Raw genomic sequence first — 13,604 nt, 5'->3', positions numbered from 1 at the left:
TACGGCAACGCCGTCCGCCCACTAAATGTCGGCCATATTGGTTCAAAAATGGCTAAGCATGACTCCGGAGTTTTCAAATGTCGTACTTTAACGAACTCCTCCCAGGGCGTTGGCTCTAAAAGCTGAAATTTTGTGAAAATGGTACTGAGGAGTGGGACATCAAAAGTTATTCAAATTACATTGATACCTGTCACGGTCTCTGTGCGGCGAAGCCGCAAACTTTAGCTAGAATTTCAGAAATCTCCCAAATTTAACATTTCTGCCGTTTAGCCCAGATAAGTCCGAATTGCGTCAAATTAGAATCAGTTGTTAAACTCTTTGCACTAAACCTACACGAAGTGAAATAAATTAATTTGGCGCCACAGCGGCCCCCCACAGATTTTATATGGAGGTTAAATGTCTAGTTTTGCGAAATTATATGAACTCAATTTTGGCATCCCCATCAAAAAAGTCAAAGACCCATGTCATAATTGTTATGATTATGTTTTGCCGTAGCGATGACCAAAACCTCCCATGTTATTCCAATGGGGAAATCGCCAGAACATGTTTACACTTTATACTTTCACAAACTCCTCCCAGGGCGTTAGCCCTATTAACCTGAAATTTGGTGAGACTCATCTTAAGGGGTGGACCATCCAAAGTTATCCACATTTTTATTCAAAGTGTCACGGTCTCTGCGCGGCAAAGCCGCACATTTGGCAAAGAATTCAAAATAAAATTGCTTTTTGATGGTAAAACAAAGGGGAGAAGATGTGACAGCATCACAGATTCAGCAGTAGGCGTGATAAAAGGACAATTGGGGCGTGTTAGCGCCCCCTCCTCTTGCGGCATGGCGGCGGCGGCGGCGTGGCAAGGGCCGATCATTGCCGCTTGCGGCTTTAATTTTAATTTTTCTTGTTCTTCTTCAGCGCTTTGAGCTCTAATTTGACCCCCTGAACATGCTCAAAAACTCACCAAACTTTGCCCAAAATTCAGAATCGGCGAAAAATTAGATTTTTTCTGGGCCATTTTTTTTTTCGTTAAAAAATGGCGCGACAGCGCCACCGACAAAAGTCAAAATACATTGCGCCTATGGGAGACGCCCCGAGGTCAACTTTGTCGTAGAGCTACGAAATTCGGAACACGCATTCCTCTCGTGAGGACAAAAAAATATTATTGTGGCCACGCCCCCAGACTTACCCTATGCCTGCCATCTTCCTTTGAAAATGAAAACACGCTGAGTTAGCCATTTTGTTCACGTCAAACTTTGACGAACTCCTCCTAGGGTGTTTTGCCCACCGACTTCAAAATTGGTGTACGTCCTCTAGACAATTGGGGCATCTAAAGTTATCCAAATTTTTGGGATACCTTTTACGGTCTGTGTGCGGCGCAGCCGCAAAGTTGGACAACTTATTTTGAGATATTGCAATTCTAAAAATTGCTCCCATTTGATCAAAACGAGTCCGATTAGGACCAAATTTGAATCAGTTGTTTAAACTTTCAAGTTTGGACCAGTTTAGGATGACAAAATTGAAATGGGCGCGATAGCGCCCCCTACACAGAGTTGCCTTTGAGTGAACATTGATGGACAAAAACTGGTTTTACACAAATGTTCTAAATTTTGCCCAAAATTCTATTTTTGGGGTCCCGAGCAAAAGGCCAATCAAACTTATGCCTTAATTTTTACAGCGTAGCCATGGCGGAAACCTCCCATGTTATCCCTATGGGAAAATTGCTAAATCTCTCGAATATCCACATTTTTCTGTTTCACACTTTTACGAACTCTTCCTAGGGCGTTTTGCCAACCGACCTCAAAATCGGTGTACGTCCCCTAGACAAGTGGGGCATCTAAAGTTATCCAAATTTTAAGGATAACTTTTACGGTCTCTGTGCGACAGAGCCGCAAACTTTTCCCTGATTTCTGACTATTTGGCCTTCAGAGTGGCCTATAAACAATAGAGTTTTTCCAAATGACATTATATTTTGCACAAAATTCTAATTTGCCATCCTGATCATAAAAGTATGAGAGCCAAAGTCATATTTTGTACGGCGTAACCGTAACGATGACAGAAACATCCCATGATATCCTTATGGGAAAATCGCAAAATTACTCAAATCACCACATTTGTACGCTTCACACTTTAACGAACTCCTCCTAGGGCGATTGTCTGATCAAACTCATATTTGGGGAAAATCATCTACACAAGCGGGGCATCAAAAGTTATCCATATTTTTGTTCTAAGTGCTACGGTCTCTGTGTGGCTGACCCGCAAATGTATGTCACAAATGGGAAAACAGCAAAATCTCTCAAATTACAACATTTTTATGTTTCACACTTTAACGAACTCCTCCTAGTGCGTTTTGCCCACCGACTTCTAAATCGGTGTACGTCCTCTAGACAAGTGGGTCATCTAAATTTATCCAAATTTTAAGGATAACTTTTACGGTTTCTGTGCAACGGAGCCGCAAACGTTTCCCAGAATTCTGACTATTTGGCCTTCAGAGTGGCCTATAAACAATAGTTTTTCCAAATGACATGACATTTTGCACATTTGCCATCCCCAAAATAAAAGTATGGGAGCCAAAGTCATATTTTGTACAGCTTAGCCATAGCAATGACAGAAACATCCCATGTTATCCCTATGGGGAAACCGCAAAATCTCTAAAATGACCACATTTTTACACTTCACACTTTAACGAACTCCTCCTAGGGCGAAAGCCCGATCAAGTTCATATTTGGGGAGAATCATCTACACAAGCGGGGCATCAAAAGTTATCCATATTTTGATTTTAAGTACTAGGGTCTCTGTGCGGTAGAGCCGCAAATATATGTCACAAATGGGAAAAACGCCAAATCCTTGAAATGTTCACATTTACGCTTCACACTTTAACAAACTCCTCTGTGGGCAATAGCTCGATCAAGCTCATATTTGGGGAAAATCATCTACACAAGCGGGGCATCAAAAGTTATCCATATTTTTATTCCAAGTGTCACGGTCTCTGTGCGCTGGAGCCGCACATTCGACCGATATTTGTGTTCATTTGCACTGGTTAAGCACAGCATTGTACATGTCCAATGTGTCGCTGTCTTAGTTCTTAGACAATGAGGGCGCGTTAGCGCCATCTCTGTAAAATGCAGAGAGCAGAGTCGGAAGGCCGGCGGCCCGCGAGGGCCGTTGGATGCCGCTTGCGGCTTTAATGTTGTTTTTGTATCTGGTTCATTAGGTGTAAAGATCGTTCTATAGTGTGTTTGTCATTTGCTAATAAATCTGACAATTTTGAATTAAATTTGTCCTTGGTCTTCTTTGGCAAAAATTTCATTATTCTGCCTATCTATTTTTTATTTTATTTTTATCCCTCTACCCGTTGTTTTCCAAGCTAATCATTTTGAGAATTTTGAACCACTTTCATAATACCTTTGTTTGGTGAAGAGCATTTTATTATTTTATTTCTTGTGAGGCCAGGTCATTAATCTCACCTCTTATCTTTTTAAGTTCCAGTAGAATTAGAGGATCCTTGTTTTCGGCATGTTTCGCAGAACAGCTTTAGTTTGTTCTGTAAATTGTTCAGTTTTTTCTGCATTAGTTTATTTTTGGCCGAGGCAACAGCAATTACTCTGCGGCTCAAAACGGCCTCAAAACCATAGTCGTTTTTTCTACATAAGTCTCAAAGTCATTTGACATTGCTTTTATAAATTGAGGGTCATTGAGTAGACGAGCATTTGTGTCACAATCGCCAAAGTGTATGGTTTTTTGTTTGTTTCTGTTCCAGATTTACAGTGCTGTAAATGGGAGCATGATCACTTAGATCTACTGTACATGTCTAGCTGTCATGTTTTAAAATAAAAAGTAGTCTATTCTAGTATAGATCTTATGTGGGTTGGATTTTGAGACATCTGATGTTTCAGTCGGCGCCGCAGACGAGGGTTCTTGCAGAGTGGTTTGCAACCAGATATATAACTTTAGTATAGAAAGTGAGGTGGCATATACATTTATCAATGTAATCGCACTTCCATTAATAGTTCCTTTAACTATACATATTACAAATCTGCCATATTTATCAAAACTCTCGTCAAAGGTTATTCTGCTTGAGACCAATTATGGTCTCTCGCCTCTTAGGTTTTCGCCTTTTTGAGGAATAGTAAAGTCTGATATAACCAAATGGTTTTAGGTATTTAGGTTCTAGGTCACTTTAATTATTTTCTTGTAGTATTAAGTAGTAATATCCAGATTTTTCTTTTCTCATCTTTGTTAGTATCTTTGACCACTTAAAAGGCGGTATGAACGATTTTTCGGCGATTTGAGAACGCAGGCGGAAGTGCGCATGCGCACTCCCCCGTGTGGACTGATACAACACACACGTGCGTTTGTTTATTAGCGCAACGGAGCGCATCGCTCGTCTCCCGTAGATTTCTGTCCACTTCTGCGTCAGCTCGAACAGTCTTTCTCCGTCTTCATTTTGCCCCGTACACTGAGGGAACTATATTATGATAGATCCATGCGCTTAGGCACACGGAAACGTGGGGACGAGCCTGACGCGGCTGCAGGTGAGCGGTAGGTGCGTTTTATGATTGATACGTGGCAGGACAAATGATTTATCCACGCCACGAGGAAATATGATAAAAAATTTGCTGAAAAAAATCGTCCATACCACCTTTAATTGGGCTCAATAATAATATTAAATTATGTTACTCATAATGCCCAAGTTTTAACCAGGTTGAAATCATTCTTGCATAAGCCCTTCAGGGGTTTGTTTTACAATTACTGCAATTTCAGCAAAAAAAAAGTTAGATGTAAATGAGCAATTATGCTTATGTTACATGTTATGTTACAGTGATTGATTATACAGTGATCTCTCGTTATAACGCGGTTCACTTTTCACGGTCTCGCTGCTTCGCGGATTTTCATCATGCATTGTGTTCTGCATTCTGATTGGCTAAACAGTCTCTCCGCGTCTTCTCTACCTGTGTGTCAATAACGTTATGGATTAATATGTACACGTACGTAAAACCGCTTGCCAAATTGAAGTTTGCGAGGCCGGTGAGAGTGGCGCGTGTGAGAGGCCGGTGAGAGTGGCGCGCGTGAGCTTCAATGTTTTATGGAGCATTTCATTGTATAATAACTGTAAAAAAATAAAAGGTTTCTACTTCGCGGATTTCGCCTACCGCGGGTTCGTTTTGGAATGTAACCCCCGCGATAAACGAGGGTCCACTGTAATGTGCAAACAAAAACATACAAATGTAAGGAAAGAATATGCTGATTAAAAGTTTCAGGATGTAATTACTTTGTTTTTTTAATTAGGGGTTGCACAGATGAGTTAACTAATGAGGCTAGGACAACTACATAAAGAAGTAGTCAACTAGTCAGAGTAAACAAATAGGCTGTTGTTGAAGGGAAAAGGCCAATAATCAATGAAGGCGTCAACGAGAGAGTCATCGTAAAAGACACGCTCAGCACCGACCTGTGCAGAGGCAGATAACGCGCAAACGTCTAGGCTCAAACACAGGAAATAATCTAAAAAAAAAAAATAATCTAAAAGCGATGTGGTCATCCCGGAGACGCCAGTCATGCAACGTCAAATAAATATGGGAAAGAGTGTCTACCAGTGTCTGCCAGTGTGGTCCAATAGATTTGGTTTTCACCAAGCACAGAGAAAATATAATTCAATTCAACAATTTTTCTGACTTAAATTGAATTAATAGAAATTCAAGTTTTGTGATTCTGCCTTGTGTACAATTTGTACACAAGGCAGAAATCACAAAACTTTAATTAAACTCTACAAATAAACTAGCCTGCCTTGCCAATAATCAGTATCACTTACAACTCCATGAAACAAGACAGGACTGTGTGGGGTGCACGGTGAAAACGCGGTTAGCACTCTTGCCTCCCAAGAAGGAGATCATGGGTTCAATTCCTGGACCAGACCAGGTTTGTCCAATGTAAATGTTATGTCCATATTAAATAATTAAATAAATAAAGCTGCTATAGAACATGCTATAAAACAGCCTATAAAGCGTCCAGGGGTTTGACCAAATATCCTCCCGTCCTAGCCTGCTATAGCGAACATCTCCTTGCCTTTCAGTGCTCCATCTACCACACTAAAGTGTATGGCCACCGCAGCTGTGCTCTGAGTGACATGGGAGTGCGAGATAGATGTGGCCAGGGCTTCACGTGGGCTTCTCTCACTGTTTAATACAGCTCTATACAGTCCACTGTTTAAAAATACATCTCCGTATGGTCGGTGCAGCTCAGTGTGTGAGCCTGACACAGTCTCTCCTCTTAGTGCTGTTGCAATGGTCCGAGCCGCTGTCAGAGCAACAACCTTTGCCCCTCAATCACACACGCAATAATGACGTTTGTATGAAATTATAATGATAATTTTAAAAATATAAGGATTTTAAGGCCTATAGGTTTCATTCGGCAAGACAGTGTAGCATGGAGAGGAGAGGAGAGAGGAAAGGACATTCAGCAAATTGTCAGAATAAACTCATGGAGCCTGGCATGAGTGCAATCCGCTCAGCCACAGAGCTTCACCAAATACACCATTTTACGTTAAATCTATATGTTGCAAGGTCGCGGTGGAAGAAAACTGATGGATCACTTTATTAGATGGCCAATGTTTTTAAGTAAGAGGTTCTAAAAAAAAATGGCAAAAGGTGAGGGGTTAGGGTGAATTTTATTGGTGATGATGACGACATCAAGTGCCCCCAACAAGTCAACTACAATTAAAAAAAATCTGTGGTCATGCATGCAACCCTTAAAAAGAAATTAATGTTGCCTTCAAACATGTATGATGTTTACAAAAGTTTGAAGAACACATTTAAAGTCATAACATTTCTATCAAATGACATTATATGGCATGGGCGCTGTTGACGCAGAACAAAGAAAATAAAAACTATTTTGAGTTTTTAATTCTAGTTCCGGTTGGTATCTGCAAATATGCCATTGGTATTTTTGCATCTCAGAGAATTGGCAGGAATGATTGGAGAGTAAATAATAAGCAACATAGAAGAAATTACACCGATGGAAGATAATATTAGTTTTATAGTATTTACGCAGTGACTTTTTATGGCTTAGCTTGCAAATTCACACAACCTGCACTTCAAGTCACTGATGTTGGTTTTAAAATGCACAGCAACATTTAAGGCAGCAAGTTGTTCTGTTCTTTATAAAAGAATAGCTGGAAGTCACTGTGGTCTTGGACTGCACATCAGCAGAAGTACACTGTCCACTGTTCTCAACGGGAGCACACAGACTACAGAGGCAAGGAAAGGGAAAACAGATGTCAAATATTGATGAGAGCATACTGAAAAGTGTGAAGTATTCAGGAGGGAATTGCCGTGAATGACTATAGAATGATTCTTACAGCTTGTGTGTTTGCAGTTTAATCATGCTAAAGAAAAGAGAAATAAACAAAACAAACCCAAAATGTCACCAAGAACAAAACACATATTTGCACAGTCTGGAGCCGGGTGAGATAAAAGAGGCTAGCTTTTATCAACTGAGAGGACTCAGGTGGAATACAGCGCATGACGACAGCCTAGAGCAATTTTAGACATGAAAACTAGCACTATGATACAGAAGAGTAACATCATAACATCAACGTAGAGAGGGGGGAAATAACACATGTATTTTTGTAAATATTGTTCAACCCAACATTATTGGCCAACATTATCGTAAGAAAGAAGATGAAAGATTCTGATGTGCAACTGTGGATGAAATCTGGTGTTCAGTCAAATACTCAGTTTGAAGTTCTATTAGTGCTTCTACTGTTGTTGAGGGGGCAGTAATGGCCTATTCTGCCAGCTGCCACAGAGTTCTGCCCTGGTTTCGTTTTGTCATTTAATAATACATCAAGTAACAGTTAGTCAGCTTTTTGTACATTTTTCGATTCACAATACCCAGTACTGTAGCAAAACATAATTAGTTTAACATTTATTTAAAAGATGGTGATCCAATAAGGCGTTTTAGGATGATTGAAATACACAAAGCCAGATGATTGGTCTTTACCCGCTTCATCCAGAGGGGTTAGTAAACTGCTACAAATGCAATGCAATGTGTAGAATCTACGCTCCTCTCTGCTGTGAGTGTGTGCATTGTGCAGCGTAATTAATCATGAAGCATTAAAAGGTACCGATAATAGTCTTAACAAGAGTATGAATTCAATAATAACAAGAAGCCATGATGCACCCCAATTAGTGTTATTTGCATCAATAGAAAAAAAGAAAGGTAAACTGGAGTGCTCAGAGGAATCTTACAGACACAGGAAGAACATGTAAACTCCACAGAAAAATCCTTCTGGCTGTGGTCCAGAGGTTTATAACCACCGCGACGCAGATGGATTCTTTACCAATAAAGTGGATTCCTTATGCCGCGTTGTGATTACAGACAACATTGTGATTAGTTTTGCATCCAAATCAATGTTGTCACTTTCAATGTTTATTTATTTATTCATTTTTCATCCAGCACTTACAATTTAGAATACTAAGGATTATAAAACGTTGATTCCGGATGATATGCATGATGTAAAACTGGAGCAGTGACGATCTGTAATCTTCACTTATAGAGCTGGGTTGAAAAAATTGATTTTCCGATTTTTAATCGATTCGCATATTAATGACCGATTATCGATTCGTATGTCCAAAGATCGATTTATTTATTTATATATATATATATATATATATATATATATATATATATATATATATATATATATATATATATATATATATATATATATATATATATATATTTTTTTTTTTTTTTTTTTTTATTTATTTATTTATTTTTAATTAAAATTATGTTCTACATTTCCCTCAGTGAACTTCAATCTACCTTCAAGAAAGATAATTCAGGACTCCTGGATTATCTTTCTTGAAGGTAGATTGACCCTTAACCTTTTCATCAGTCTTCCATCAGTAACTACAAATACTTGTAAGATTTGCTGTTTAATATTGATATAATACTAGTTTTAATATGTTGCTTCTCTACACTGTCATGAAGTGAAGGAAACGGTTCAAATACATTTTTAATTTTTAATAACATTAACCCCCGGATCGAATCGAAATCGGATCGAATCGGAAATCAGATCGAAATCAGATCGAAATCGGAGCGAATGGGATGGGATCTGAGAAATCGGAAAAAAACGATTTTGAAACGTAAAAATCGTAATCGAATCGATTCTTGAAATTTGAATCGAAACCCAGCTCTACTTATAAAGCACCGTCACTGAGGTGTAAACTGTGATGCAGTAGCAGCAGTGATGGCACTTGTGAATCATTTCCCCAAAAAATTAATACAGTCCCAACAATGCTTCACAGAGCATTTTAACACGCACTACAGTGAAGTAGACACTCCACTCAAGAGAGTTCAGAAGTTAACAGTTCTAAAGTTTTGAATTCGAACAAGCACAATGCCATCGCAATTGTTGACTTTTAAGGAAAAAATACCCATCCGGCAATTTGCAGGGATCAAAAAATGTAAACGTAAATTCAACAAAGCAATAAAGCTGCCAAAAGCAATGATGAGAACTCTAGGATTTAATACACAAACTCCAAAGCTCAAACTACAGAAATTACCTGGGGCCTCTCTTTGTGTACGGGCTTGGTATTTACAAGTTCCATTTCTGTTGGTCTATAAAATCAATTGAGAATCTATTCTGATACCTCAAACAGTGTGTACCCTGCACAGAACATAAAGGAGCCCCATTAATGTGTGTACTAGTCAGTATTTGTGTATTTTTCCGGTCCCACTTTATAGTGTGAGTTTAGTCCTTGCAAATATTCAGCTAACAGCTCTGTATGACTCATTTATTGTCAAAAGTTAGTTGGTTTAGTCCTGGTTTAGTCCTGGTTTAGTCCTGGTTTAGTCCTGATTTAGTCCTGATTTAGTCCTGGTTTAGTCCTGGTTTAGTCCTGGTTTAGTCAATCAATTAATCAAATTTATTTGTTCAGCAATGTTGACCAAAGTGCTTCACGGGTTAAATTTCACAAACAATCCAAATATCCAGTTAAGCTCAATCTACGTCTACATCTTCATTGCATAATTTCAAGTCAGTTAGTCCTCGTTCAGGGGTCTGGTTCAGGGGTCTGGTTCAGGGGTCTGGTTCAGGGGTCTGGTTCAGGGGTCTGGTTCAGGGGTCTGGTTCAGGGGTCTGGTTCAGGGGTCTGGTTCAGGGGTCTGGTTTAGTCATGTGCAAATCTGCAGTAAACTCTGCATGGCTCATTTAATGTCATCAGTGCATATTTCAAGTCTGTTAATGAGGCTCAACGCCGGAGCTGGCATCGCCCGAGGCCAATAATTTGAACACAAACCTCTGCATAACATCCCACTGTTTAGTATCTACAGCCATTTGACATGCACTCTGCTTTCCCTGAAGCTGTGTTTGTTTATTTTGTTGTGTAAAGAAACGTTAACTCCCATAAACAGGCTTCTACATCTACACGCAGAACCTGTGACCTGATGAGTCTATTTTCAAACACGTCAGCCACAGGTGAGCCATGCATGAAGCGGACATGTAAGCACACTCGCTACAAGCACTGACACACAAACCCCTGACTCTCTCAAAGCATGGATAATCAGCATCCCCTGCAGGTCAAATGTGGCATTTAAATATAAAACAAAACAGAAAAGTTTAATTCAAAAAAGGTTTAAAAATGATTAATACCAATAAAAGTATACTCGTAGTGGCAGACATAAAAACAAACCTATGATAACACTACAGCATAATTTCAAAGATTAAATATTATATATTTTAGGTTTAAGAGGTTTGTTCAGTTTTTCAAAGAGGGAGAGAGAGATAGGATAGGAAAACAATGATACGTGATTGATTTGCTATTGGACTAATGGGAAAATGTATTTTATTATTTACACTATAACTGAAGGTGCACAGTGAAACTGGGGTCTGCCTGGTTTATTTAACACATAATCTATGGAAATTGAGAAATCCCATACTGTATGCACCTTTCAGTTATAGATAATGACACACCCCAGATTGAGGAACATGTATTCAGAATATAGACTCAGGCACTGTTCCCTCTAAGATGCACACAGCTCCAAAGGTCTCTGTGCACATAAAATCTGCACTGCGCACAAAATAAAAATCCAAACGGAATTGAAAATGAACTAAACGCATAAAAATGTATATAATGTGATTCAGTGAGTGACAGGCAAGGGTGGACTCCCCCAGACCCCCTTGCAACGAAGAGGACTCCCAAGAGTAAATATTTCTTCAATTCCAGTGTAGTCTTTTTCATTGTAAATGGATTAAATCACATAATTACAAGTAATCCAACAGAAATTACTGCTGTAATTTGATTCTTTAAACAAAGCATGTAACTTGGATGAATGTGATACGAGCGTGACCACAGAGTGCACGTCTGACGTCGTCCACTGAAGAATTAGAGGACTCGGGTGACTTTCATTATTGTCAGTTGTTGAAAATTGAACTCAAATTCCAAAGACGTAGAGAACAATTGCTCTTTGTCAAATCAAACCTGAAAAGTGTCGCTCGTGGCTTCATTAGTGGTCCGTATGAATAGTTTATTACATATAGGAAATACCTCCTGGAACAGCCTCCTGTCTGGGGCCAGGCACTTGGAAGCCAGGGTCTTGGTGACGTGATAGAAGGTGAGGAGAGCGCGGTGCTGCTGGAGGCTGTCCTGACCTTTCACCGACTCCACCAGGACAGGAACGAGCTCGGGCCAGTGCCGCGGGCAGTCCAGGCGCGCCACCTTAGCAATCAGCACCGCGATCTGTGTGGCTATCTGTCAAAACAGATCGAGAGCAGTGCAATTAATACAACTTTACTTACACGGTTTTACAGATTATAAAGTTAAACCATAATCACAATTATGGATGACCCTATATAATCATAAAAAAATACTTGAGACAATTTAATAAGCTAAATTAAGTAATCGCCTAAAAACACTAAGCATGCACTTTTTTATTTATTTTTTAAATCTATTTATTATGTCAAATTATCAGAAAGTTTGATTTCATATTGACGTTTTTTACAAAGGGAATGGAAGAGAATTAAGAATTTCCCTGTCAATTGTTCCTGCAGTCAATAATTGTGAATAATTGTAAACTCATGATGATCAGAACTCAATTAAAATCAATTAGATAAAATGTGTTGAATAAAAAATGGTAATGGTAAGAAATGGTCACTTGTCTTTCCACTGAAATGTCAGTCTTGGTGACATTGAACAAAACTGAGAGAAATTTCAGAAAACCAGACGAAAGGTAAGGTCTTCTTTAAACATGAATGCCATCGTTCTAAAATCTGACGACTGTACCAGATGTTATGCTAATCGAGACGTGTCCCTCATTCGCGGATTATGTTCAGTGATGGAAAATTCAGCAGTTTATTGTTTGGCAACGATTCTCAACACGAGTTAAACTTCACATGCCACAGAACTGAATATTGGCTCAGCCCCGCTTCAGTGAAAAACCAGGAGTGTGGAGTCAAAGTGTGACCGTTGCATTTAAAAAGCAGAGATGCACCGCCTGTAACCATCTGTCGCACACCTGCTGTAGATACATATTGACGGATAAAATAGCTCGTGATGGACTTTTTGAGCACGCCGTTGGTTACAATGATTAGTGATTCCGCTGGACTTGAGCGATATGACTGTTCTCCACGTGCAGACTCCTCCTCACTTGCTTGAAGCCGCAGGGCTGTGTCTGGTGTTATTTAAATGTGTTTGGAACTTGCCATATGGAATTTATCAGAGCCCTTCCTCGGGGAAATACAAACTGTATAAATCAGGATGGATCGCCATAACATTCAACCTCCCCTCTGACAAACTGTATTACGTGCCAATTTATTCCTGAATTTTTCACTCACTGACTTCTTCTCATGGGAACTGTGGAAAAATGCTTTGCAGTTAACTTAAAAACATTAGAAATTGGTACGCAAGAACTGATAATGTCTAATTCATTTTGTATGCCGAGCAATGCTTACAGTTGTTGATTCTTTTCTCCCAGGTGAAAATAATATTCAGTCAGTAATAAAATAGGGCTGCAAATTATAATTCTTCCAACAGAAGTGATAATTTCGTTGATTCAAGTACAGTGCAGTCTTTGTGTTAAAAAATAAGTTCCAGCACATTGCATGGGTTTGTATAGTACAAATTGCAAGTATTGATAATTTAATAAGAATTTAGACCAAACCAGACCTTTTGTATTGAATTTGAACTGTAAACTGAAGAATATTTATTTATTTATTTGATACGTATATTTTGTAACTGCAATTGTATTAAACCTCTTGCAATGTTATCGTTTATGTCATTGTACATTTGAATAAAAATAATAATAAAAAATAATAATAATAATAATAATAATAATAATTATAGCCGCAATGATCGGCCCTCGCCACACCGCCGCCACACCGCCGCCACACCGCAAGAGGAGGGGGCGCTAACGCGCCCCAATTGTCCTTTTATTACGCCTACTGCTGAATCTGTGACGCTGTCACATCTTCTCCCCTTTGTTTTACCATCAAAAAGCAAATTTATTTTGAATTCTTGGCAAAATGTGCGGCTTTGCCGCACAGACACCGTGACTCTTTGAATAAAAAGGTGAATAACTTTTGACGGTCCACCCCTGAAGATGAGTCTCACCAAA

At 39.2% G+C, this 13,604-nt stretch overlaps 1 protein-coding gene across 1 annotated transcript in view; it reads right to left on the bottom strand.

Moving 5' to 3' along the window:
* The window catches only part of ipo11 (importin 11), a 194,003-nt gene that overhangs the window by 156,747 nt on the left and 23,652 nt on the right, over positions 1 to 13,604 (bottom strand). Inside the window, exon 5 of the mRNA XM_072432530.1 lies at positions 11,540 to 11,743. Coding sequence (XP_072288631.1) covers positions 11,540 to 11,743 — 204 coding nt within the window. The remainder of the gene's footprint in view (positions 1 to 11,539; positions 11,744 to 13,604) is intronic.

This window comes from Eucyclogobius newberryi, unplaced genomic scaffold (genome assembly GCF_026437365.1).
Source record: "Eucyclogobius newberryi isolate DKJ021-1_F unplaced genomic scaffold, fEucNew1.0.hap1 SCAF_6, whole genome shotgun sequence".
Lineage (NCBI taxonomy): Eukaryota > Metazoa > Chordata > Actinopteri > Gobiiformes > Gobiidae > Eucyclogobius > Eucyclogobius newberryi.
The sequence above is the reverse complement of the archived record's forward strand: the minus strand, read 5'-3'. Positions and strand labels throughout refer to the sequence as shown.